Genomic DNA, 27818 nt, shown 5'->3' on the forward strand with positions numbered 1-27818 from the left:
AAAAAAAAAGATTCCCCATTAATCAACAATCAAGAATTGAGTTAGAGGTATTAACAGTAAAAATTCTTTGCTTTAACTCCAAGTGGTTGGGGAAAAGGGTGTGTAGGAAATAAAGCATTGTCTAGTAGCACTGTGAAAGCTGAGCTGAGCTGGAATGTATAAAAAAGGCTCAAGAAAGGGGAGAGAACTTCCTCTACATCCTAGAATACCCCTTGGTCAGCTCAAGAGTTACTCCCACTTGGCAAAGGCTATGTAAGCGACTACAAAAGTATAGTGATTTCATTTTTTCCTTTTGATTTTCCCCAGTCACTGCTCTCCCAAACGTGAAAATTAAGCCAGGGAAAAAAGGAGATAGGAATATGAAAGACCTGGTTATAGCGGAAATAGCAATGGACCGGAAGTAAGGAGGCCTGGACTCGGGTCCTGGTTCCATCACTGAGTAGGAAGAGAAAACATGAACAAATCACTTAGCTGGGCTTTAACTTCATCTGTAAGATAAGGCAGCAGGATGAGGACTGGTAACAACATCCTAGCATACATGCTCGAGCTCTCCCCTCCTCTGTCTGCTGCAGACATAGGCTAATCTTTCCTGTTGTACCAAGACCTCAGATTCTTCTCAAAAAATTAATTGATTAATTAAATGCAGACAGCCACTATCAACCAATTCGAGTAAGCACAAGAGAGGCCATCTATTTGTTACTGTTAGACTAGAATGCTGCTGAATCTTTCAACTCTAACACGTTAAATCAATGACTCTTCAACTAAAATTCCATTTCTAATCCCTTCCCTTCATTTAAATGCTCTGAAGTGGAAGCTGGTACAATTGCAGACCACCACCTTGTGCCCTGGAGTTGAGGTATTAAGCAGAATCAAGAGCAACCTCCCCTACAAGCCCACTGAATAAGTAGTTAGGGATAACAACAAACTGTTCAAGGAGCTCAGGCTGCTACACTTTGCTAAAAGTTTACTGTGTTTTAAGTGCTTTCATATAAGAGTGAACAGGAACTCAGTTAAATCTCCATTAAATCAGTGAACAAAAATGATCTCTTAGGAATTGCTGGTCTGAGTTTATGCTCTAATTGAGTAAGTAATAACACCTGGGATCCATGTAGACTTAAAACTCTGAAATAGACTGGATATAGAGGACCTAAAAGTAAGCAAAGAAAGGGATATGAAATGGAAGAGAGCACAATAGAGACCCATTCAGCTAAAAGACCTCACACATTCCATACCTGCATAGGCAATGGGGCTAAAGTGCTATTATCAGAGAAGAGGATGCAGATCCTTGATCAGGTCAATAATACGAAAAAGAAGCGATTACTAACATTATCTTGCTACTATTTTCTCAAACAAAATGAAAAAGTCTTGACTTCAGGCCCATCAGGGCCTGACATTCCATGATTCGCTTGACTGTTCTGCTCATTACTTTCCACCATTTTCTCAAGCACACTTTCTTGGTGTGTTGTGTAATTCTCATTTCTTCCTCCTGCTGGTAAGTTGTGGTAACCTCATATATACAGCTAATTGTCTTGGCGAGCTCTCTCAAAACAGCTGCTTCATGGCCAGCAGGTGGTGCTCTTATTAAGCCCAAACCTAAGTTAACATTCTTTTCCCCAAGGTTATGTACCCCCTACACATCCAGCTAAGGATTAATTGGCTTGATTAAGTGAGATGATAAGGAAACAAGCAACTCCTTCTGGAGTGCTAAAGGGTTATCACACCCTAATGCCTCCATCTTCTAGCCAGGCATACAGTTCCTCAAATTCTATCATCTCTAGCCACACTGAAGGGGAGTGGCTGAGTTGTGGTCAAGATGGGAGGCAAAACTCGAGGATTCAGCAGTGCAGTTGGTTCTCATCCTAACAAACTACACAAACTGGTTAGGAAACATGAGTAAAACTCTACCTGAAAATGAAAAGTTGGAAATCCTGCCATCTTTAAATATCTTCTAGAGAAGAGGCTGCAAAAGGGTGGCCCAAAGGTCAGGTCTGCTGCACGTATGTTTGACCCAAACAGCATCACGCTGCCTGCTGTTCTTCACTGTTACTTACCATTCTACACAATGATATCTGAGGAATCTCAATACTTTAGGAGGCACTATTCACATAGAATACTGGTGCCCTATGGAGATGGACATCTTTGTGGCCCTGGGAATCTTCCAGTTTACAAACAGATTGCATTCTGAATGTGGCAGTTGTTTGGATCAAAGCAAAATTATCCCAATAGACACAATATTAGATAAAGTAATTAGGTCCCCAGGTCAACCCACAGTAAGTTTAATTTATCCTTAGGCAAATATGTTCATACATTCCACCCGAGACAGTGAAATACATATATATATTCTCCCTTATAGTCTCATAAGGAGGATTTAATGACCAATTCTCTTGTCCAAACCCCAGTGTCACGATTGGGTGTGTGTGTGAGTGAGTGAGTGACAGAGAGTCAAACAGAGAGAGAAACAGTATCTGGAGGCAAGTAGGAAAATGAAGATGATAAAGACTAGAGAAAAGGGTGCTCCATATCACCCCTCTACCTCCCCACCCACCACTGCTACCTATAGTTGCTTGGAATGGGATGGAGGGAGGAAGTGTAAGGGCAGAAATCAGATCTATAGATATAAAGCAGCCAGAAGAACAGAAGGTGTTAATAGGAATGGGTACCTCCTAGTAGAGATGATGAATGATGGAACAGGAGATGTCAGGCAGCTGGTCTGGGCATATTTGATGGGGGTCAGGGGAGACAATTCACAACTGTACATTGTAATACTGTTGACAAAAGAATGATCACCATGTTTATCAGCTGATATTCAGTGAATATGGAAGAAGCCTTATCAGAATCAGAATACAACTACAGGCTTCAGGCTTCTTTATTCAAATATGATACCATACAATTCAACACTGTAAACCTGAGAGAGGAACCCAAGCAATATTTCCAAGTCTTCGTCATGGCTCCATCTGCAGCCAGAATCTGGATGGAAATGGGTTAGAAACCTGACTTCACTTGATGACCTGGCTAAGAAGGAACATGGAATATAGTGAAATGAAGGACAGGTATCAGATGATCTGGGTTTGAATTCTAGAGCCATCTAAACTCATTTAGCCTGAGATAAACCACAACCTCTCTAAACCTGTTTCTTGATCTGTAAAACTAAAGTAATATCTTTCAAGATTAATGAGAGAAGCAAATGAGACAAGCATGAGAAAAGTACTTTGTAAACCATAAAATGTAAACCAAAAAATAATATCAAGTTATATGAGCTATAATAATCCAAATGGCAAGAGAAGGTAAAAGTCTCTAGAATCTGAAGCACAGAAGAAAACATTTTAGTTTTCCCACTCATTATGTTCTAAAGTTTATTTACTGCTCCACCACTCCTGCCCTAAACTTCTGTCCCTAATTAGCTTGCTATTCATATACTCCAAGTTCTCTAAATTTTTCTACTCTTACTAGAAGCCACGTGGCAGCAGGAATATTACACCATGCCTTTCCTTATAGTTGATGGGAGTTTTGATACCAAGGCATGGAGCAGATATAGGACTCAGTGGCCAAGAAAGGATTCAATCATTTGAAGAACAGATAAAGAGGGGATTCTCTAGCATAGATATCAGCAATGATTGTTTTTATAAATAAAGTTCATTGGAACACAGCCGCATTCATTTGTTTACATATTGTTGATCATTGCTTTTGTGTTAAAATGGCAGAGCTGAGTAGTTTCGACATAGAATAAACATAGACAGTATGGCCTGAAAAGACCAAATTATTTAGCACCTGTCCCTTTAAGAAAAAGTTTATATACCGCTCATGCTAAAAACTTCTGAGTTTTTTCTCATATTCCCAAGTAAGTCTTACAATCCCACGTAATTCTCATTCCTCAGACTCATATTTCAGTTATTCTCCTTTCAAAAACTTGTGCAGACTATCTGTAAGGTGTTACGAAGGACAGAGTAGGAAGAAAAACATGGTCCCTTATCCCCAGGGAGCTTAAAATTTAGGTAATGAAAAGTAAGTCCATAAACAGCCATAATATAAGCCATCACATATAGATAAAATACCACAGTGATTTAAGAGGAAATGCTTACATTCTGTAGGTTGGGGCTAGATCATGAGATTAACTGCAAAATCAATGAAACCAATCCAGATTATGAAAGTACTGGCTTCCTGTAGTCTCTATCTGAAGCAGTACATTTTTGCTCATGTACCCCCACCATTTGAAATGAGAATTTTTTTAAAAGAAAATCATAGACAGTTATAAAGGTTATATTTCCCAGAATACTACCCATATGCTTTAAAAATGTTTAAATTAACACCTTGGCATGTACATATATTTAATTTAATTAACTGAAGGAAAAAATCTTTCTTTAGACCTACTTAGTCAGACTTTAAAGCCTAACTTCAGTTATTAATTCTCTTAATATTTATTTTAAGATGACAGACAAGGCACAGAATTCTGCCATAAGTTATATTCTAAACAAAATAAGGTTCCTATGTGTTCACTAAATTTTTTATTCAAAACTCTTTTTCAACTCCCATGGGATTCTCCTCCAGGAGCCATGAACTCTCTTGGAAATAGTCCCTTTGGTATCCCTATTGCCCAAGGTTTTTATACTCTGGGGTGAGTCCCACAGTGAGACTCAATATGGGTAAGAGGAATGACTTTTTTTTTTAAACGCATGTACTTTATTTTTTTTTTAATTTTATTTATTTATTATTATTTTTTTTCCCCTCAAAGCCCCAGTAGATAGTTGTATGTCATAGATGCACATCCTTCTAGTTGCTGTACGTGGGATGCGGCCTCAGCATGGCCGCAGAAGCAGTGCGTTGGTGCACGCCCGGGATCCGAACCCGGGCAGCCAGTAGCAGAGCGCACGCACTTAACTGCTAAGCCATGGGGCCGGCCCAGGAATGACTTTCGTTTGGGAAATGGGAGATGAGCAATTCTGAAAAGGGCAGTCGAAAAGGAAAAATGGGAGACGCACAGGCTTATCGGGTAGATTAACTTTAGAAAAACAGCATGTTAACACTGAGGATCTAGGCTTATGTACACCCTGAAAAGCTGTCATGTAACCACAGTAATACATACACCCCCAATATAAAGACACTCTCCCAGAATAGTGTTGCCTATCATATTTTACATCATGGCCATGCAAACAACAAATTTTAAATAATATATTGGGGTATAATGGACTAGGTTGCTTGTGGCTGGAGGCAACTTTCCCTGGGCCCCGTCCAGCCACTGAAGGGTTAAGGGGAAATCTCTCTTTTAGGGCATATTCTGGTCTGGTGGATCTGTTATACCCTTTTTACAAAATTTTAAGAGAAGACTTTGCTGACAGAAAGTGATACCTTGATAGTACTTGCGTTGTACCACCATCTTGGCAGACTTATTTTCACTTTGAACCCTTGAAGTCTCATTTATCAGACTTGATAATATTCTGTGGCCTTTCTTACCATCTGGAAATGCTAGAACTGGGTGAACACAAGAGTCCAACTGGGAGAGGCGTTCCAACAGAGGGGCTTCGTAGTGGATTTCTGGAGGCATGGTACTGGCGGTGCCTGAGCCACACAGTGCACAGGAGGGGTTCACATCGCAGCCAGAGCGCACCGTGCTATTCCGGTGAACCTGTGAAAGGCAGACAAAACTGACAATTCAGTATGTGATGAAAATACAGCTCCCCACTCACTGTCCCAAAGATTCAAAAGGCCCTTCTAGATACCCACATGACACTGCTAACAGAACATTTGAATAGTTTGTTAAAAGATTTCCCTTTCTCCAACACACTAACTTTCAAACTGATTCAGTAAACTTGCTTCTTTTTCAATAATGAAATCCAATTTCTTGAAGTCCTAAGTGCTTACCTAGGTACAAAACTTGTGATAGTTTAAAGCTACTGAAACTGTGCATTCTGAGAACACTTGACAAAACCTAGGTGTTTCCACCATGATGGCTTTCAACTGTCTGCTAAGGTGAAGAGTTGGCTCCTGATTCCCAGGTGGGACATGACTTGCTCTCTTCAGCAACTTCATCCACTGAAGAACCTTAATAACGAACCACACCTCTCCTGTTTTCACAGCGCCTCCTAAAAAGACTTCCAGGTGTGCTCTCAAACAAGGTGGCATGTTTCGCTGGACCACACAGAACTCATCAGCTACTCTTTAACCCACCCTAAAATCTACTGCTATAAAGTACATGCCTAAGTAATGAAAATAAATTTTGTATGGTGAGTGTTCACACCCATAAGTCTTTGTGTTAGATTAATTCCAAGGGGATGGAAATTATTTCCATTAAACCTCCTTTGCATACATGTGGGCAGGATAAGAAATAACCTCTCCAGCTAAGTCCACAGTGAAATATAATCTAAGTCTTCAAAAGATGTAATTCTGTAAAAAAATGGGAATTTTACAAATTTATGCTTTGAGGCAAAAACTTCAGGTCATGCTGAATGCAGGATCCCTAAGTTCCAGTGTTAGGATGAACAAGTCTGGCATTTGCCAAAGCATGACCCATAAAAAGCATTCGGGCAGCGTGCAGTCCTAGAAGAAAGGATTTGCCCATGGAATGGCGCTACGAGAAGGGATGCTAGCAGCAAGGATAGTACTGTAATCAAGACAAAAGGGTAGCATCAAAACTCTGCTAGCAAAAACTGTAACAACTGCCAGAGCTGCATTTCTTTTCAGCACAGACATCTCTCGAAAGCTGTTTGCCTTTACAAGCACGTATAGGAGAAAGATAAATATGAGAACAATATGGTCTTTATCAGCTTTCCCCAACTGCCTCCTTCTTGCAACCACATAAATGGGTGGCATGCAAAGAAGGTCTTATGAAGGTTAGACTGAGCAACTTGCACTAAAGTAAAAGAATTCTAATGAGCTGCAATTGTAGTTGCCATTGAAAGGAAATTATATCAACTAAACATGACACTTCTGTATGTAGACAACATTGGTTGTTTTGGGGAAAAAAAATCCTTTGCACCCTATTTAATCAGGGCTGGTTTTCTGGAGGAGATAACCTTTTGAGGTAAAGAGAGAAGGGCACATGTAGGCAGAGATGAAAACCAGAGACGATACAGTAGATGAATGGAGGATTTAGGTAATTAGTTAAGGTCTAAAAATTGCACCCAAACTTTAAACATTAAAAAGATTAGCAAGGCTGGCCTGGTGGTGCGGTAGTTGAGCTCGCACGCTCTGCTTTGGTGGCCCAGGGTTCACGGGTTCAGATCCTGGGCGTGGACCCACACACCTCTCATCAAGCCATGCTGTGGCAGTGTCCCATATACAAAGTAGAGGAAGACTGGCACCAATGTTAGCTCAGGGCCAGTCTTCCTTGCCAAAAAAATAAATAAATAAAAAACAAAGAGAGATTTAAAAAAGGTATCAAAAATTAAAATAAGAAATCTTAAAAGAGACGTGTTTTTCCCTCATACACTAACCCATGATATCAGCTAGCTCTCCATGTGGGACAATGAACAACATTCCATTTTACGGCTAGAGTATATCCCTAAGTCAACAGCCAACAGACTGGGTGTAGGGTAAAAAGAATACAGCAAGAATAAGAAAGCAAAACTAAGAAAAGCAATTAAGATAAAGGCTGAAATTATCAAAACAGGAAATACATCCTAGAAATAGAAAATTTAAGAGCTGTTCTTTGCAAAGCTTTTCTTTTCTTTCTTCCCATACCCACCTCAAGGGCAGGGTGGATAGGAACAGACCAATTAATTAGATAAACTATAAGACTAGCCTAATGAAGAGAAAAAGAAAAAAGGCGAACAGCATATATATATGCACACATAAATGGAACATTCTACTGCAGCCATTTATAAGCATAAAGCTAAGTTCTCTATAAGCTAACCTGAAGAAACAGCTAAGATAAACTGCCAAGCTAAAATAAAAAGTCTTAGCATAGTAATGTTATCCAAATAAAACATTTATAACATGCAGAGAGAAGAAGGATAGAGGAATGTGCAAGAAACCACTCATGTCTCATCATGGAGGAGGGAGTGGGGGAGAGATTAAGGAAGGCTTTCATTTTCTATGTTATGCATTTCTATGATGTTTAAATGTTATATATTTTTGTATTCCATCTAATCAGGGAATACAATATGCATGCCTAAAAAAACGTAGGGGCTCAGACTAGTCTGCTTCCTCAGTGAAGTCTTTAAAAACATTAAAGAACAGATAATTTCTATTCAATTAAAATGGCTGATGCTGACAAATCAGAATGAATTCTATAGTCCTTTTAGAAAAATAGAATTCTTACTTAAAATCTGACAAAAGGTACGTGCACACATATAACTTAAACATCAATTTCACTTTTGAATGAAAACTGTAAAGTAAAATATTAATAAACAGAACCTAGGAATATATAAAAATATCAACACAATTTATTCAAAGACAAATTTTTGGAACTTTTTTGAAGGACAGTTTGGACAACTTTAAAATTACTTAATTCATATCTTCTTTGCACAAATCCACAGCTAGAATTTATCCTACAGATATATTTGTTAAGTACACAACGGCACACACACACAGATGGCAACTGTATGCAGGAACCCATTTTAAAACAAAGTTTTTTTAGGGGCCAGCCCCCTGGGTTAGCAGTTTAAGTGCGCTCACTCTACTACTGGCAGCCCGGGTTCAGATCCCAGGCGCGCACGGATGCACCACTTGTCGGGCCATGCTGAGGCGGCGTCCCACATGCAGCAACTAGAAGGATGTGCAACTAGGACATACAACTATCTACTGGGGCTTTGGGGGAAAAAAGGAGGAGGATTGGCAATAGATGTTAGCTCAGAGCCGGTATTCCTCAGCAAAAAGAGGAGAGGATTGGCAAGGATGTTAGCTCAGGGCTGATCTTCCTCACAAAAAAAAAAAAGGTTTTTTTAAACTCATTAAAAAAATGTATTTTTTAAAAAATCACAACAAATATAAACCCCACCTACCATGAGCAAGTGGGGATTCATTCTGGATATCAAGATTATTTAATATTAGGACACCAATTAGTATAATTTGAGACATATATTTTACTGCCCACTCAACATCTCCACTTAGAGGTCTTAATAGGCATCTCAGAGTTAACAAGTTCAAAACTGAGCTCCCGCTCTTCCCAACTTCCAGCTGCTCAGTCCTACATCTCTGGACTCATCCTCAACTCGCTCTTTTATTATACCCTATATCCAATCAGGAAACCCTGTTGTCTCCACCCTGTAAATGTATCCTAAATCCGACCACTTTATACCACCTCAACTACAATCACCGTGGTCTAATTCACAATCTTTTCTCATATGAGTTTTCTTCAATAGCCTCCTACCCAGTCTCTCTGCTTGCCCCTACTTCCAACTAATCAACACAGTAGTCAGTGTAATCTTGTTTTACAGCCTCAGTCAGATCATGACATTTCAAATTGCTTCTCCTCTCACAAGCAATAAAAGCCAAAGTTCTTGCAATGGTGCACACAAAGCCCTATACCACCAGTCACCTTTATCCTCTGACCTCATTTCCTGCTTCTCTCCTAGCTCACTCTATCAATTACTCTGACTTCCTTGCTATTTGCCCAATATGGCAGGCGCACTTCCAGATCATGGGCGTTTGCACTTGGTTTTTCTCCTATTAGCTCTATAGTCATTCCCTCAGCTCAGGTCTTTTTCTCAAATGTCACCTTCCTAAAAATAACTTTTATTTAGAAACATGCAAGTGAAAAAGATCGTGTTCTTAATACCCTAAAAATCTTAAGCACAAAGCTTAACGCTATTAATATTCTACAAATTAATTTATAATCTTAAACTCAGTTTTTGGTGGTGAGGGGATAAAAGGCAAATGGGATTTAAGCAAATAATCTTAAAACTATAACCAGAAGAATAAATGCTAGGGGGAAAAGTCCCCATAAAAATTTCTGATAGGGGCTGGCCCTATGGAGTAGTGGTTAAGTTTGGCTCACTTTGCTGCAGCGGCTGGGGTTCGCGGGTTCGGACCTACACCACTTGTCAGCCATGCTGAGGTGGCAACTCACATACAAAACAGAGGAGGACTGGCACAGATATTAGCTCAGGGTGAATCTTCCTTTAGCCAAAAAAGGAAGATTGGCAACAGATGTTAGCTCAGGGCGAATCTTCCTCACCAAAAAAAAAAAAATTTCTGATAAGCAAAGATAGAGGGGAGTGATTTGCCCTATCACATATTAAAAGTATTTTCAAGTTACAGTAATTAAAACAATCTGCTACTAGTTAAAGAACAGAAAAATTACTTAAACAGAAAAGAGAAGTAGACTAATGTATATATAACACTTTAATGTTTAACAAAGGTGATGTTTCTATTTGAATTAGTTAAAAAAAGAAAAAAAAGGAAAGATGATTTTTTTCAATAAGTGTATCAGGGAAACCAAGACGTTACTTAGAAAACAAAAGTTGGACTCCTACCTCATATCAAAATAAACTCCAAAGGAACTAAAGATTTAAATATAAAAACAAACATTATGCTTGAATTGTAAAAGAAAAAATAGTGAGGCAACATACACTAGTGAAAAGTGTGGACTATGGGGCCAGACTGTCTGGGTTTGAACCCTAACTCTGCTGTTTCCTAGCTGTATGATCTTAGACAATTTACTTAATGACTTCATCTGTAATAACAGCTGCCTACCTGATAAGGCTGTTTTGAGGATAAAATCACTTAGAACAGTGTCTGGCTCTCAACCTTTTCTCTGCTACTTTTATTATCATATTAAGTATTTTTATTTAATGGGAGAAGGAAAAAAGAACACCTACCACCAAAGACCTCCATTTCAAATTCTAGTTTCTTACTTTTAGTTGTATGACCTTTGGTAAGTCATATGACCTCCTCAAACTTATTCATCTGTATAACAAAGGACCGATACCACCACTGTCATGAGACTGTGGGAAAGGTAATATGATTTCATAAACTGTTAAAACACTACACAAATGTTAGCTAAATTAGTATATGTCAAAGTTTCTCAACAACAGCACTACTGACATTCTGGACTAGATAACTCTTTGTTGTTGACGGGCTGTCCTGTGCACTGTAGGTAAGTAGCAGCATCCCACGGTGCAAGCAGCACTCTCCTTCTCTTTGTGACAACCAAAAATGACTACAGACATTGCCAAATGTTGCCTGGGAGGGCAAAATCGTTGAGAACCATGGGGCTCCAATTATGATCATCCCTCCTAGAAAAATTCAAAGCATAGGCTCCCATTAAATATTAATGATGAGAAATAAAAAAGCTCTTAAGACTACCAAAGTCAAGGCAAAAGGACTCAAGAGCAAGCTTGAAGAGGCTTCCACTGATCAAAGATGACAATTTAAGTATCAAAAAGAATTTCAATGGCTTGAATAACCCAAATATGTTTAAATCAATGACTCCATAATCATACACCGCACCCCCCAACAAAGACTTCATTGATTGCCCTTGGAAGACAGTAGCAAACCAACTTATTATTTTGAAAATTGGTAGCTAAAAGGAAATAAACAGTAATCATGCTTTTTTTCTGTACAAACAGTACCTTAGGGTAAACCAATAGTTGAAAAACACAATTTTCTCTTTATAGATGTAGTCTAGCTAATAAATAAAATAGAAATGATACAAAAAGAATAGCACTGGTCTTCAACTCCTTAATGAAATGGGTCCAGACAATGACCACTCGTAGCTGATAACACAAAGAGACAAGACATTACGCGTGTTCTGAAGCAAGTACACAAGTTATCTTTTGTCTTTTTGCCAAAATTCAAACCTAGACTTGTTCAAGTCTTTATATCCAACTACCAATTTTCAGGAAATGCAGGAAACAGAGGAACATCACTGACTTTTTTTTTTTTTTTGGTGAGGAAGACTGGCCCTGGGCTAACATCTATGCCCATCTTCCTCTACTTTATATGGGACGCTGCCACAGCATGGCTTAAGAAACGGTGCGTTGGTGTGCGCCCGGGATCCGAACCGGTGAACCCCGGGCCGCCGCAGTGGAGCACATGCACTTTACCGCATGCTCCACCGGGCTGGCCCCCATCACTGACTTTTAAAGGCGCTAAAAATAACATAGATTAATGAATGGACAGAAGGATGGATATGTGATAAAATGCAGTAAAATGTTAATAGTAGAATCTAGGGGGTAAATATACAGTTGTTCATTGTAAAATTCATTTAACTTTACTGTGTCTGAATATTTCATAATAAAATTTTGGAAAAGAAAACAATGACTTCGTCTGGCCATGATGGAGTAGCAGTGATCAGATTTATCCTGTAGCTATAAACTAGAAAACTGGACAACACACTGCTTAAGACTGAGAAACAAATGAGGTGGACTTTGTGATTGCTCTGGCTTAGCGCACAGCAGGTAGAGAGATTCTAAGCAGAGCATGATGGTTTCACTGAGTTGAGGACACAAACCCCAGAGATAGAAGTTCAGAGACTCACGTGACCAGACACTGTGAAGCAGAATTCTTGAGAAGAGGAAGCTATATAGAAAAAGAGCTCCAGAAATCTTCATGTGATTCCCTTGAGTGTTCACTGAATACTAAGAAGCCCATGTACAGGGTGAAACTCCACGAGGTAAGGCAAAGAACAACTGAGGAGCTGTGAAACGAATGGTTCCCAGAGCTAACACAGGTGGGGGGTCTTTTGAATTCTCACTAGCAAAATGGCATGGAGCATTCAAGAAAGATTTCAGAAGATCCTGACATGTTAGTGGAGTTAAACTATCAAGTAGGCTACACCCTCCCTAATAAAGGAAAAACCATACCTCAAGTAACTTATCTGCCAACAAAACAAAGCCTCTTAAAACGAAGATAACACAATCCATATGCTTCAACTACGTAAAATTAAATGTCAAGATCCAATAAAACATTGCTAGATATGCCAAGAGGCAAGAGAGTAACACTACAAAGATACAATCAGAAAAATGTAAGCCACAGGATACAAAGGGATAAACAGTTTTCTCAACAAATAAATTACAGGGAAAAGGGGGATAATGGATAGCTTATAGCAAACTAACACTCGCACTGAGAGTAACTAGAAAGGCTAGATTTAAAAAAAAAAAAAAACAAAACCAACTTTAAGACATAAGAGAAATGCTAAAACAATGACAATATTGAGGAGCCAAGATTCCAGAGAGAGAAGAATCACAAAAGTGTGGAGCTGCTTCTTCCTGCGGACAATGTATGATTTTGGAAAAGATGCTTAGAATTTGGTGCCTTGGTAGAGGGCCCCTTCTAAGCACAGAGAAATGAGCAGAGCTTTTGATGGTTTTGTAGGGCTAAAGGGACAACATTAGAGACTTGAAGAGCCAAGTTCTCAGTGAAAAGAAAAGACAGGAAACTAAGTATGACACAAGTCAGCTACGCACTCTCCCAACGCATTTGGCAAATTCTGAAGCTGTGACGTGTAGGAGGCTAAGAAGCTAAGCAGAAAGCCTCTGAAAAGTAGAGAGGAGTTTTTGGCAGTCTCGCTCTAATGAGGAGACTAGAATCAGAGTTCAGGATACACCAGGGGGAAGGGGACTGGTCAACATATCAGGCCTTCAGGTGAAAGTGGGGGTGAGAAACAAGGCTACACCCTAAGAATGGACCAGAGAGAAACAAAACCTTACCAAAACAGCAACCTGGCTGCAACTCAGCCCCATCCCTAATTGTGTTCAAGTTTTCAGCCCCCATTCTATATTCTCCAGAAGGTGAATCTGTTCTGGAGAGAAAGCATGGAAACTGCTAAAATCTTTTAAATATATACTATCTAACAGTGACTGAAAACAAAACAACAGAAACAGAGCCCCCAATGATCCAGATTATGGAATCAGCAGACAAAGATTTAAAAATAAATGATTATTATGTTCAGGGAAATATGGAGAAGAAAGATGAAACCATCAAAAAGGTTTAAATATATACATAAATGAATCAAATGGAAACTTAAGAATTCAACAGATGAATCTGATATTATATTAGATACAAGAGAAAAGAGGATAGGATGACTGGTAGATAGATTAATAGAACTATATAAATTAAGAAACAGGAAAAAAGAAAATACAGAATAGAATATAAAGGGCACACAGGGCATTGTGACAAAGTCCAACATATTTGTAATTGGAGGCCCAGAAAAAGAGAATAGAGCACGAGCAATATTTGAAGAGATAACAGCCTTGTTTATGCTAAAACTGATTACAGATATGAATTCACAGATTTAAGAAGCTCTGCAAAACCCCAAGCAGAATGAAAACACAAAGAAAACCACATCTCAGCATATTACACAACTGTTTAAATTCTAAGGAAAAAAGAGATGAAGACGAAACCTATAAAATGATATTTAAAAGACTCACTGGATTGTATGGACCTTATCTGGATCTTGATTCAAGTCAACTTGAAAAATCATTTATGAGAGAATTTTGGTAATCTGAACACAGCGGTTTCTGATAATAGTAAGAAATCATTGTTCAAGTAATAGTAAGAAATCATTGTTCAAGTTAAAAGCATTACTAGTGGCAATAACCACCCACAACACTGAAGACAGTCCTATCTGATTCAATCTTAAAATAGCCTAAACTTGCAGTATACAGAACTAATAACAACAGTAGATGGTAAAAATTTCTTACAAAGTAGACCCTGAAGGAAGTAGTTTAAGATGATAATGGAAAAAAATAGGAAGAGATTTTGAAATGTATACCAAAATGCTCAAGGGTCACCTTGTATATAAGAATGAAAATGAAGTATGGAAAGGTTAAACCATGGCATCACTTCATATGTGGCATCTAAAATGCTAAGTACTACTAATATTAAGAAATATGTACATGCAACTTAAAAATAAAAAATATATGTGCACATCAATTAAAACAAATGTAAGTGCATCAAACATTGAAAGAAAATGTGCAATCATTTGAATGATCTTTTATTAGGTAATTTTCCTGTAAACTTATTTAGACTATATTTGAAAAGAAAATGGGATCAATAACTAAGTCAATGTTGCAAATAAAGTTTCTATATTTTATATTTACTTTAGGATATTTAAAAACATCTACTGCATCTATTCATAATTTTAGAATGAAATTTTAAAAGCGGAAAATGTTGGTGGGTCAAGGTTTCATTTTTAAGCTTTTTATTTCAGTATTGCCAAGTGTACAAACATCACCTACAAAGAGATTACAGGGCAGAAAGCAGACGTTCAGAAATGTTTCTCTTGGAATCCTAGTAATTCATGAGCACGCTTAACCAGTATTACTTTACAATGGTTCCCTGGTCAAATAAGATGGGGAAACTAAAAAATTTTCTTCTTTTTAACAAAAGACTTTTAACTCTTTAACATCTTTTATGAATCTTTGAGAGGAAGATATGGCATGAAGTGTTCTCCAAATTGATGCACGAATCACATTACAGTGCTGGCAGACATCTTGAAGTATCTTTATGCACATCATTACTTCAAAATCATGATATTTATTACACCTACTGCTAATTCTTGTTATTTAACGCATTAATAAAGAAGTACATGTTACTATACCACAATTTTCTTTTTCCCTTTTTTTTTTGCTGAGGAAGATTTGCTCCGAGCTAACATTCATTGCCAATCTTCCTCTATTTTGTATGTGGGTTGCCACCACAGCATGGCTGATGAGTGGTGTAGGTCCACACCTGGGATCCAAACCTGTGAACCTGGGCCGCCAAAGCAGAGCGCACCTAACTTAACCACTACACCACGGGGCCAGCCCCCCCAATTTTTTTTTAAATAATCATTTCAACATACTTGGTTTCCCCTACAATCCAATGTATTTTATTTTATGCATTAAAAATTTATTCTGAGGAGTCCACAGACTATCACACTGCCAAAGGGTCTATAGCTTGAATCAAGAGTAGGAAATTCTGAGGTGCAAGAAACAGAAAGAGAACTCAAAGTAAAGGCAATAATGAGAAAGTCTCGGTCAAGCAGCCAGGAAAGTGGCAAGGAAGTTTAACATCTATCCTGGGACTTGAGTGGAAAAAGTCACCTGAAAGAAAGTGAACGACCAGTCCTGACCCATGTTCAGATAAGAGGTCCAAATTCATACTACCTATGTATGTGCAGGGACCTTAAACTAAGAATTTACCACTCAAAATTCACCTCGACTCCTGAGGCCTCTTCAGAAGCTAATGGAAAACTGTGCTTTAAGAACACTTCCATAGCCCTGGGATCACAAGACTCTTACAGAAAGCATGCCTCCCTCACCCCTGCCCCAGATGAGCTCACAGTGAAAGATTAAAAATCATACAAGAATAGAGATTGATGAGGCAGTCAGTAGATGCAAAACGGGAAGAATTTGTCCTCGACAAACTAGAAATAGAACAATTTGAAAGCAAGTCATAAAACAGAACAGAAAGGATGAAAAAAGGAAGATGTTTCTAAAAGTAACCACAGACAAATTCTGAAGAGAAGAAATTAAGAGATATGGAAGAGAGAATGAGAAGATCTATAATGATCTAACAGATAGACATTCCATATAAAAAAAAGAAAGAATGAAAGAGAGGAAAAATTTAAAGAAACGATGACTAGAAATTTTTTAAAACTCAAGAAAGACAAGAACTCTCAGTTTGAAGGTGCACACCAAGACCCTAAGTGGCTAAAAACTAATTCATACATCTAAATATGTCCCTTGATATTGCAAAACATAACAAATAAAACCAAAGTAGTTGGAGTTGGAGGACTTAAGTTACCTAAGATACAGATAACCTATAAAGGAAAGACATTTAAATTGACATCAGAATTTTCATCAACAACAGTAAGTAGTGGAAAGCAATGAAGTATCTTCAAAGTGCTGAACAGAAAATTTTGCATGCAGTTAAGTCATCATTCAAGAATAAAGGCAATCTATACACGTGTTGTGTATTCACAAATACTTATATGTATACACACACAAAATACAGTTCTGTATGTTTTTGGGTGTTTTTTTTTGGTGAGGAAGGTTGGCCCTGAGCTAACATTCGTTGCCAATCTTCCTCTTTTTGTTGAGGAAGATTGTCCCTGAGCCCATCTGTGCCCATCTTCCTCTATTTTATATGTGGGATGCCTCCACAGCGTGGCTTGATGTGCGGTGCATAGGTCCACACCCAGGATCTGGACCTGCGAACCCCAGGCCACCAAAGTGGAGTATGTGACCTTAACCACCAGGCCAGCCGCATAATTCTGTATGTTTTTAATATATAAAGACTGACTTTACAACTCAAAGACCATTGCTGGAAGGCTAAACATGGAGTAGGATGCAAGAAGCAATCATGAACAAAAATGGCAAAAGTGATGGTAAATGTAAATAAGTATGAACTTAATGACTAAAAACAAGGGAACTAAAATAATAAAGATAATTATAGATAATAGGAAGGCAAGATCCGAGTTTTAAAAAGGGGCATTCTAAAGGCCTATTGTTCCCAAAGCAGCTAGAGATGAAAAGAATATTTCACTAACCCAATAAATAGCAGAAAAGGCATAAAAACAAGGCAAGGCTTAAAAAAAATAACTATGGGAGAAATAATTCCAAATATAATAGTAATCAGAGTAAATGTAAATGGATTTGATTCACATGTAAAACAAATCAACATAGAAAACAGATGGAAAAAGATATATCTAGCGAGTACTTACCAAAGAAACCTACCTAAAGTAAAAGCATTAATAGAAATCAAGAGGGAAACAACACAATGACGAAAAGAACAACAAAGACAAAGAAATAACCATCAGGAACTTGTATGTACCTAACCAGCCATCCTGGAAATATATGAATAAAAAACCAAACAGAAATGGAGGGTGGGGAAATAGAGATGATGTTTAAGGGTACAAACTTGCAACTGGTAGATCAACAAGTCCCAGAGACCTAATACACAGTACAGTGATTACAGACAACACTACTGTATTATAAACAACAAATGTGCTAAGAGACTAGATCTTAATTATTCCCACCACAAAAAAGAAATGATAATTATGCGACACAACAGAGATGTCTAAGGCTACAACGGCAATCATATTGCAATATAAATGTATTAAACTTACACAGTGTTACATATCAAATATATTTCAAAAACAAATAGAAAGCAGACTAAAGGATACAGAAGATATGCACAGAATTAATAAGCTCAAGATATGAGTTAAATTTAGAACCCTGAAGTCAACAAACAGGATATGGATATACTCACATCCATACAAATATATTGTCTTTTTCTTAGGAAAGGTGGACTATTTACAAAAATTGAACTGAAATTATATTTATCAACATGGAGATCTTGATTCACAATAGTGAATTAAAAAAAAACAAGAACCAAGTTGCAGAATATGTACACCATGATGGCATTTATATAAATTTTTATATAAACTTTAAACTGAAAATACTGCATTTTGCTCATGGATACATATATGTGTAGTAAACATAAGAACCTGAACTGGGAGTATACACACCAAATTCATGACAGTGGTTACCTCTAGGGAGGAAGAAGTACAAGAGATGATAGAAAATAATAGGAACATTGTTTACCTGTAATTTTCTCTTAAATATTATAAAAACACATGAAGTAAAAATATGTCAAGATATTATCACGTAGGGTAGTATGTACATAGAGGTTTGTTACATCATTCTTTATACTTGATAGATTTTTAAAAAAAACATGGGAGGAGGCAGATAAACCTGGTAAATTTTTCTATACAAAAGGAACTGAAGTTCTTCACACAGTAAATCAAATGGTGCAGAAGGGCCCCAGAAAATTGGCAGTGGGAGTAAAAGGAAGTCCAACTGTTACGGAGCAAAGGTATGCTAAGTATGAAAGTTGCTAAAACTCAGGAATTGAATTGAGAATAGCATCTATCAGTCTGTCTTCCACATTTAGAATTGAGAAAAGGATTCAACCACCATATGAGTAGCAGAGAGAAGGACCAAGGGCCAGTGTACTGAGTAGAATAGTATCTCCTCCCAGGCCCCATCCCCAAAATTCATTTGCACCCAGAACCGCAGAATGTGACCTTATTTGTAAATAGGGTCTTTGCAGATGTACTGAGTTTAACATGAAGTACTGGATTAGCGTCGGCCTTAAATCCAATAACGGGGATCCTTATAAGACCACATGAAAATACAGAAACACAGACACACAGGAAGATGATCACGTGAGGACAGAGGCAGAGATAGGAGTTATGCTACCACCAGCCAAGGAATGCTAAGGATTGCTGGCAACCACTAGAAGCAGGAAGTGGCAAGAAAGGATGCTTCCCTAGAGCCTTCAGAGGCAGCAAGGGCTGACACCCTGATTTCAAACTTCTAGCATTCAAAACTATGACAGAAAACTCATACAGCCAGCTACTAAATGTTTCTAGTGATAAACACAGAATCTGGAAAGATCAACTTATTTTTTAAGGATGAAAGAAAAAAAAAAAAAAACTCAGCCACGGAGACTATGAGTAGAACACTGCAAAACAAGGGAAAAGGAAGAAAATCTGAGAAATTCAGAAACAATACACCCCTGGAAAACTATCCATTACACAAATTTGGTAAAACAATTAATGAAACTTTTGGCATCTCCAATAGAGTAAAAGATAACATAGCCTCTATTACAAGGTAATAGGGTAGGACGAAAGCACAACAATATGACATAAAAAAGGAAATATAAAATCTGAAAAGAAAATTTTAACCCATGATAGTAGAATTAAAACCTATATAACAGGAACTATAGGTCAGAACTGATGACACAGAAAATTAAAATAGGATGTGGGTAACAAACTTTTCTTTTTCCTTTGCACTATGGGAGAACCAAAGAGACAAAAACAATGATAGAAAAGTTAACAGCCAACATCTGAATACTTATTATGTGCAACCAAACTGTGCCAATCACTCCCATATGTAATTAATGATCACAATAATGTTGTGGAGCAGGTAGTAAGAGCTAGATAAAAAGGATAGAAAATAACATATATATAATATATAATTGGTATACTTAAAGAGAAGCACAAATTTAAGGGTATCAAAACCCAAAGGTATTATAGATGAAACCTTGACAGAGCTATATAAAAACTCTGCAGCATTATCCAACGTAGTTTTGCAATGATGGAAATGTTCTGTATTTGTGTGACTAAATATGGTAGCCACTAGTCACATGTGACTGTTGAACACTTGAAATGTGGCTAGTGCCTACCATACCATATAGGACAGTGCAGAGTAGAATCAATTACCAAGATAAAGAAATAAAAATAAGGGGCCGGCCCGGTGGCGCAAGCGGTTAAGCGTGCGTGCTCCGCTGCGGCGGCCCAGGGTTCACAGGTTCGGATCCCGGGTACGCACCAACACACCGCTTGTTAAGCCATGCTGTGGCAGCGTCCCATATAAAGCAGAGGAAGATGGGCACGGACGTTAGCTCAGGGCCAATCTTCCTCAAGAAAAAAGGGGAGGATTAGCATCGGATGTTAGCTCAGGGCTAGTCCTCCTCACAAAAAAGAAATAAATAAATAAGATTGGCATCAGTCTAATTCTGTGACAAAAAAAACCACAACAAACAACTGTACCCCTCACCCACCAAAAGACAGTGAAACAGAGTTTTAAGTGACAAAGGTTATGATCTAACAACTTGAAATATGGTCAAATTGTTGCTCTAATCACTGAAAAATTACAAATCCAAATTAAGAACTCAATAAATGGGCATATGAAAGTATAAAAAGGACTCTCAGTAAACAATGAAACATTACAATCAAAATAAGCCTAAATAAGTCTTTAAATCTAGTTTCAAAATTGAATATAAAATTGAAAACTATTTACTTAATAAAATCCCCATTAAAATCCAAGACTTTAAGGAGATTAAAAAAAAAAGAAAACCACCTAAATCTGCTTTTATGATGTTTCAAAAAACATAGAAAACAAAATGCTAAAAGTAAATGGATGAGAACAATGCATATGCTATAACATTAATATCAAGAAAAGTATAATGTAAGGTAAAAACAACTACTGGAGACAGGAGCCATTAAGTCACTAAGAGGATATAATTATATAAAACTCTATACTAGACACCAATGAAATTTTTAAAATATCATCATAATAGACCACAAATATAAGCAGAAATTATAGAAACACCATTTTGACTAAAATGCTATAAAAATTAGTAATTAATAACAAAAAGTTTAAAAAGAAAAACTAACCATTTAGAATTTGGAAACTCAATTCTTAACTCTTGGGAAAAGAACTCAACAACTCAAAGTCAATTTAAAAACAGCAAAAAGAGGGGCCAGCCCAGCGGTGCAAGCGGTTAAGTGTGCGAGCTCTGCTGCAGCGACCCAGGGTTCGCCAGTTTGGATCCCAGGCGCGCACCGACGCACTGCTTGACAGGCCATGCTGTGGCAGCGTCCCATATAAAGTGGAGGAAGATGGGCACGGATGTTAGCCCAGGGCCAGTCTTCCTCAGCAAAAAAAAAAAAAAAAAAAAAAAAAAAGAGGAGGATTGGCAGATGTTAGCACAGGGCTGATCTTCCTCATACAAAAAACAAAACAGCAAAAAGAACACTTCACACATCAAAGGCTGTGGAATGCCATCCAAAGCTACACTCAGAAAAAAATTCAAAAAGTTAAAAGCTTTTATTATTATGTAAGAAAGAACAGAAAATAAATTAACTAAGCATTTGAATAGAGGCAGAGAGGAGGGAAAAACCCAAGACCACAGGAAGAAGGCATTAACAGCAAAGAACTAATCTTTGAAAGATCAATAAAATAGAAAAACTGCTAACAATCAAAAGACAAGAAAAATAAACGGATATAATCGTGGTAGAGGGATTTAAAAATAAGAATGCGGGGCCATCCTGGTGATGTAGTGGTTAAGTTTGCGCACTCCACTTCAGTGGCCTCGGGTTTGCAGGTTAGGATCCCGGGTGCAGACCTATGCACCGCTCATCAAGCCACACTGTGGCGGTGTCCCATATACAAAATGGAAGAAGATGGGCACAGATGTTAGCTCAGGGCTAATCTTCCTCCACAAAAAGAGGAAGACTGGCAATGGATGTTAGCTGAGGGCCAATCTTCCTCACCAAAATAAATAAATATAAATCTTTTTAAAAAATTAAAAAATAAATAAAAATAAGACTAAGAATGTTTTCTATTCCTCAAAAATCTTTAAACTTTTCCAGACCATAGCAAATGACAGTGTCCTAATTCATTTTAAGAAGTTATCCTACATCAAAATTAATAGTGCACTTCTAAAAGCATTGCCATTAAAACCATTAATGAGATGCGTTACTACGACCAACTAATGAATCCAGACAAGGAAAAGAAATAAGTGTATAAAGAGGTGTCAAATTGTTTGCCGAAGACAGATAGCCTACCTAGAAAATCAAACAACCAAAGAACTGTTAAGAGTTCAGAAAAGTGTTCAATTACAAAACAGTTATCTAAAAGTCAACAGCATTCATAAAATAACACTAACAGAAACATTCATTCATATCACAAAAATATCAAGAATGTAGGAAATATAAGAACTGAATGAAGAGATAAAATACTTGGATATGGGGCCGGCCTGGTGGTGTAGTGGTTAAGTTTGTGCGCTCTGCTTGGGCAGCCCAGGGTTCGCCGGTTAGGATCCCAGGTGCGACCTACACACCACTCATCAAGCCATGCTGAGGCCGTGTCCCACACAGAGCAACAAGAAGGATGTACAACTATGACATACAACTATCTACTGGGGCTTTGGGAAGGAAAAAAGGAGAAAGATTGGCAACAGATGTTAGCTCAGGGCCACTCTTCCTCAAAAAACAAAAAACAAAAAACTTGGATACCTATGTTCCCTTAATAATGTGATGATATTAATTCTCTCTGAAGGAATTCCCAATAAAAACCCAATACAGGGCGGGCCCCGTGGCTTAGCGGTGAAGTGCGCATGCTCCGCTACTGGCGGCCTGGGTTCGGATCCCGGGTGCGCACCGACACACCGCTTGTCCGGCCATGCTGAGGCTGTGTCCCACATACAGCAACTAGCAGGATGTGCAACTAGGACATACAACTATCTACCGGGGCTTTGGGGAAAGAAAAGGAGGAGGATTGGCAATAGATGTTAGCTCAGAGCTGGTCTTCCTCAGCAAAAAGAGGAGGATTAGCATGGATGTTAGCTCAGGGCTGATGTCTCTCATAAAAAAAACCCAATACAATGCTCATGGAGGAATTCCACTATCAAAATAAGGCTCTATTCATCATTCTCTGTTAATCACAGAATATTAGTTCAAAGCATTAAAAACACTCTTTTGGCTTGAGGACAATTTATAAATAAAATATTGGAACTTCTACTTATTTTACCTCAGTCTTTCAAAATTTTGTATGTGTTTTACAATGCATATATTAAACACTTTCATAAAAGTTTAGAGGTTATTGTTCTGAAATACTAGGTGATTTCTGAGAACTCTTAGTAGCTTTAATTCCTAAGGATCCACAATTTTCCACCTGGGACTCCTGCTCCTTCCCAAAAGTTTGACTAGTATTGAAAAGCTGGGCCTCCAAAGTCTTATCTCAAGAACCCCCTGTCAATAAAGAATGTATCCTATTTGATATCAAATTATTCACTTTTAATATTGACTCATAATCATCTTAGTTCTTTGGTCCTCGACCACAAATGTCATGACACTAGGCCTCAAGAGAATGTTCTGTATGTCCTCAAGTGTGGTACAAAGGAAGAAGTAGAGGACCACTGGGAATTCTATAAAAGCCAACTTTAAAATTTCGCTTTAAAACAGCTCCAAGACAGACTACAACACTCTAAAATCACGCCAGAGCACTGCCAAACCATTTGATAAGAAACGCTATTTTTTTTAATTTAAAAGAAATGCTATTAAAGCCAATCCAAAAATGTCAAGATATATTATTTTTTTCTTTTAAAAATACTATCTGTAGGGCCGGCCCGGTGGCGCAAGCGGTTAAGTGCGCGCGCTCCGCTGCGGCGGCCCGGGGTTCGCTGGTTCGGATCCCGGGCGCGCACCGACGCACTGCTTGGTAAGCCATGCTGTGGTGGCGTCCCATATAAAGTGGAGGAAGATAGGCACCGACGTTAGCCCAGGGCCGTCTTCCTCAGCGAAAAAAAGAGGAGGATTGGCGGATGTTAGCTCAGGGCTGATCTCCTCACAAAAGAAAAAAAAAATAAAAAAAATAAAAAAAAAAAAATACTATCTGTAATATGATTTATTTATAAAATAACTTCACTGGACAAAATAAAAAGCAACCCTATATTGGTCCCACATTTATTTTAAAAATTTTATTGATCTGAAATCTCAATATTTAGAAACTAATGTTTTAGACTAAATTATAAATATCTACCTCATAGAAGCAGCAGGGCAGGATATAAATATAATGACACATATTCTAAAACATAATGACATATATTCTAAAAACTTCCCACTTGAGTGTTTCTTCATGGGCTTAGCTATTTACTAGCATCCACCATCCCCTAAAGTGATGAAATACGTAATAAACAGCAATACAGGCCACTTGTAATGGTCTGTCCTAATATTACAAGGAAATCATGATACAGAAGAGTACCCATGTTCTCCCCAGGCTTTACTGATGTCCATAGATGATAACCTCACTCTCCCATTCTCAAAGTTCTCTGAACTCTCAATTCCCATATTCACTTACCACACCCTAGCAATCCTTCCTTAGGGTTACTGTAAAACCTACTGCACCTTCAGAGCTTTAGAGCCTTTAGACTATTATTTCCTCCAGGATTACTAGTGTTAGTCTGTCTTTCTGCATTCTGTTCTTTTGTGCCAATCCACTCCAAACATAAACTACCTGCAGATTTATCTTCTAAAAAATGGCTTATGACACTTCACTGTTCAAAACTCTCAAATTCTCTAAAATCTAGAGGATAAAACCCAAATCAACAATTTGGGCATTAAAGGCCTTTCATTATTTACTGATAGATCTCATTCCCGTTTATTTCCAACAAGTTTATCTTATTGAACCCTTTGTTGTAGTCACTGATTTTAAGACACCAATGACATAAAAACAGCCTTTTAGGGGCAAAAAGAAATGTGCTACTACATTGAAAGTACATCTCAGTTGTAATATATATTCTAATTTCAGAAAAGCTGGTAAAATTTGATGGAATAAAATTCCAACCATGACAACTAAGACAATAGTCCTGTAAAACAGAGTAACTGAATGAGTTCCCTCAAGTGAGTTTTATGTTTGGTTCTGGAATGCAGGAGAGAAAATTAACGCAGGTAAGCCAATAATATTGACAGTCAACACTTGTTTTTTACTCTGGTAAATATACTAGTAACCCACCTTTCGGGGTGGTGGGCAATAACAAAGGTAATTTGAATTAATCCAGAAACATGGTTCCTGTTAAGATTCTCCTTTCTTCAGTATCTTATTACAATAAATGTGAACTCACGGCCATTTACCAATATCAGAAAATGATTTATCTGTTAACTTCTTTGCTATCTAGCTCTGCCACGAGAAAGTAAATTCTATGAGGACAAGAACTTTTGTTTACTAATGAAACCCAGGTGACCTGAAGAATATCTGGAACACAGTGGGCACACAAAAAATTGCTGAATAAATTCGCTGGGCAAATCCAGCACCTCAAGATGATAGAAGGTAAGATGCTTGCTCAATAGCAAATATCACTGAGCAAGGAGCTGTGGGAGACACAGTGAGCAACCAAGAAAGAGAGAATGGCCTTTGTCTCCAATCTGGCAGAACTCCAGCATTTCTGCTATAATGCTATAATAGTATTGCTGCTATTCAGCAAATGGTTTATTTCCCAAACTCAATTTATTTGTCTTATTTTCCATGTCAAGATGAGAGTGTTTTAGAAACTGGCATTGGAACCAAAGAGTCTTTAGTATGCTCTATATGTCTTTTAAAAATTTGTATGTACCTTCTGAAGTACATTAGTTTTTAGGCATGGACCAGAAGCAGCTAAGCTATGGTCAATAGCAACAAGGAAGGTTTGCTACTTTACAGATAAGAAAGAAAAAAAATCCAGGAGTCCACTCTATACTTCAGAAAGTTTTTATAACACCCCTAGATATCATAACACAGTGGCTAGCAAACTGTCAAAAAACAGAGGAACGACACTGTTTCCCCAAGAGGTTGTTGGGTTTTTTTGGTTTAACCATCAAGGGCATAACCAAAAACCACTTTCTTATACCTGACAGTAATATATTGTTTTTTTGCTTTCCCACTATCAACTCTTCAGCCTCTCAGAAAATAATTTAGATTTATATGACTTAACAAGAAAACAGAGAGACTCCAAGGTCAATATGAGAAACCTGCCAAATATCTTATTCTTTTCTGGTATTTTGGTAATTCAGGCAGTCTGAGAAATAGATGAGAGAGAAATGGTACAGCCTGATAATCTTCACTTGTAATACTTTCTTTTAAAAAAGCTTATAGCAAGATTATACAGTCCAGTTGCATACTATAACAAAACAAGGCAAGCACTGAAAATCCACTGTCCAGATATTAATGGCTCGAACAATTCTCTCCTCTCCCCTCTCCTTTGTCATCAGTTTTCTCATCAGCAAATATACTGTAATAGCTCTATCCTAAGAAAGATTTCCCTCCCTTGAATCAAACAGGCTATTTTTCTGCTCTCCTTTATAGAAACATTCTTTAAAAATGTTATTTATCATGGTTCTCTCAATTCCTTCCCTCTCATTCTCTCCTGAACCTATTCCAATCAGAATTTCACTCTCTCGCTCTAACAAAACTGCTCACAAAGGTCTCCAACTACCTTGGCCCTCCATATCCAATGGTCAATTCTCAGTCTTAATCTAACTTGACCTGTCTACAGCATTTAACATTTAACACAGATGATCACTCCTCCCTCTCTGAAACAGTTTCTTCACTTGCCTTCCACAAACCACTCTCTTGGTTTTCCTTCTACTTCACTAGTCACTCCTTCCCTGTCTCTTCCTTATCTTTCAAATCTCCAAGTCTTAGAATGCCTCAAGGCTTAATTTACCTACCTCTTCTCCATCTGAGCTCCCAAACATTTCCTATTCCCTTCCTCTGCTGCATTTTCCTCCCCAGCACTTAACATTTTAGGACATACCATACACTTCATTTATTGTTTCGTTTATTTTCTGTCTCTACCCACTCGAATATTTCATGATGTAATGCTTTTTGTCTGTTTTTGTTTAGTGTTGTATTCCCAGTGCATAGAACAGATCTAGCTCATTGTAGGAGCTCAATAAATATTTGCCAAATGAGTGAATAAACAAACAAAAACAAAAGTGGTAACAGCCACTTTGGACTAGTAACTTACCAGCCAGACACCGCAGTAAGCACGTTACATATATTTCATTTAACTCTCAAACAACCCTATGAGATCTCAGGGGTGTTGGGGTTTGGGGTGGTGTTAACATGCTCCAGATCCCAAACTACTAAGTGGCAGTACCATGATTCAAACCGAAGTTTATCATCTTCAAAGTTAATGCTCTTAACCACTGCATGGTATTAATTTTACTAGAGTATTGTTTCATTAGTTTTGGAATAAATGCTACTCTGCTATTTGAAGAGTCAGCAATCAAAAGTTTCCCGCAGTTGTGAATTAATCTCCATTTTCTCTGTGAAGACAAACATTTGTTAGTAACATCAATATAAAATTTTAATGGAGATTCTTTATTTAAAAGGAAGCATTCCACACTGCCATTTCTAGTTATAACAGTACAAGTGAGAAGGCACAACACTCTCCTTCCAAGTGCTGATGGCAGTGATTAAACTTCCTCTCTCCCATTTCTATTAAAAAGCTCAAGCCAATGGTTTCCAAACCTGGCTGAAGAGTCACCTAGGAGCTTTTTGTTTTCTGAAAACAAGATTCCCAGGCCCAATTCCAGAGCAACTGAATCAGAATCTCTAGGAAACAGG

At 37.8% G+C, this 27818-nt stretch overlaps 1 protein-coding gene across 7 annotated transcripts in view; it reads right to left on the reverse strand.

The window, feature by feature from the left end:
- The window catches only part of KANSL1 (KAT8 regulatory NSL complex subunit 1), a 188748-nt gene that overhangs the window by 12642 nt on the left and 148288 nt on the right, over nucleotides 1–27818 (reverse strand). For all 7 annotated transcript variants that reach the window (XM_058561274.1, XM_058561269.1, XM_058561271.1 and 4 more), the window contains one exon: nucleotides 5449–5620. In XM_058561274.1, the coding sequence (XP_058417257.1) occupies nucleotides 5449–5620 (172 nt within the window). The remainder of the gene's footprint in view (nucleotides 1–5448; nucleotides 5621–27818) is intronic.

The sequence above is a fragment of the Diceros bicornis genome, chromosome 18 (assembly GCF_020826845.1).
Source record: "Diceros bicornis minor isolate mBicDic1 chromosome 18, mDicBic1.mat.cur, whole genome shotgun sequence".
Lineage (NCBI taxonomy): Eukaryota > Metazoa > Chordata > Mammalia > Perissodactyla > Rhinocerotidae > Diceros > Diceros bicornis.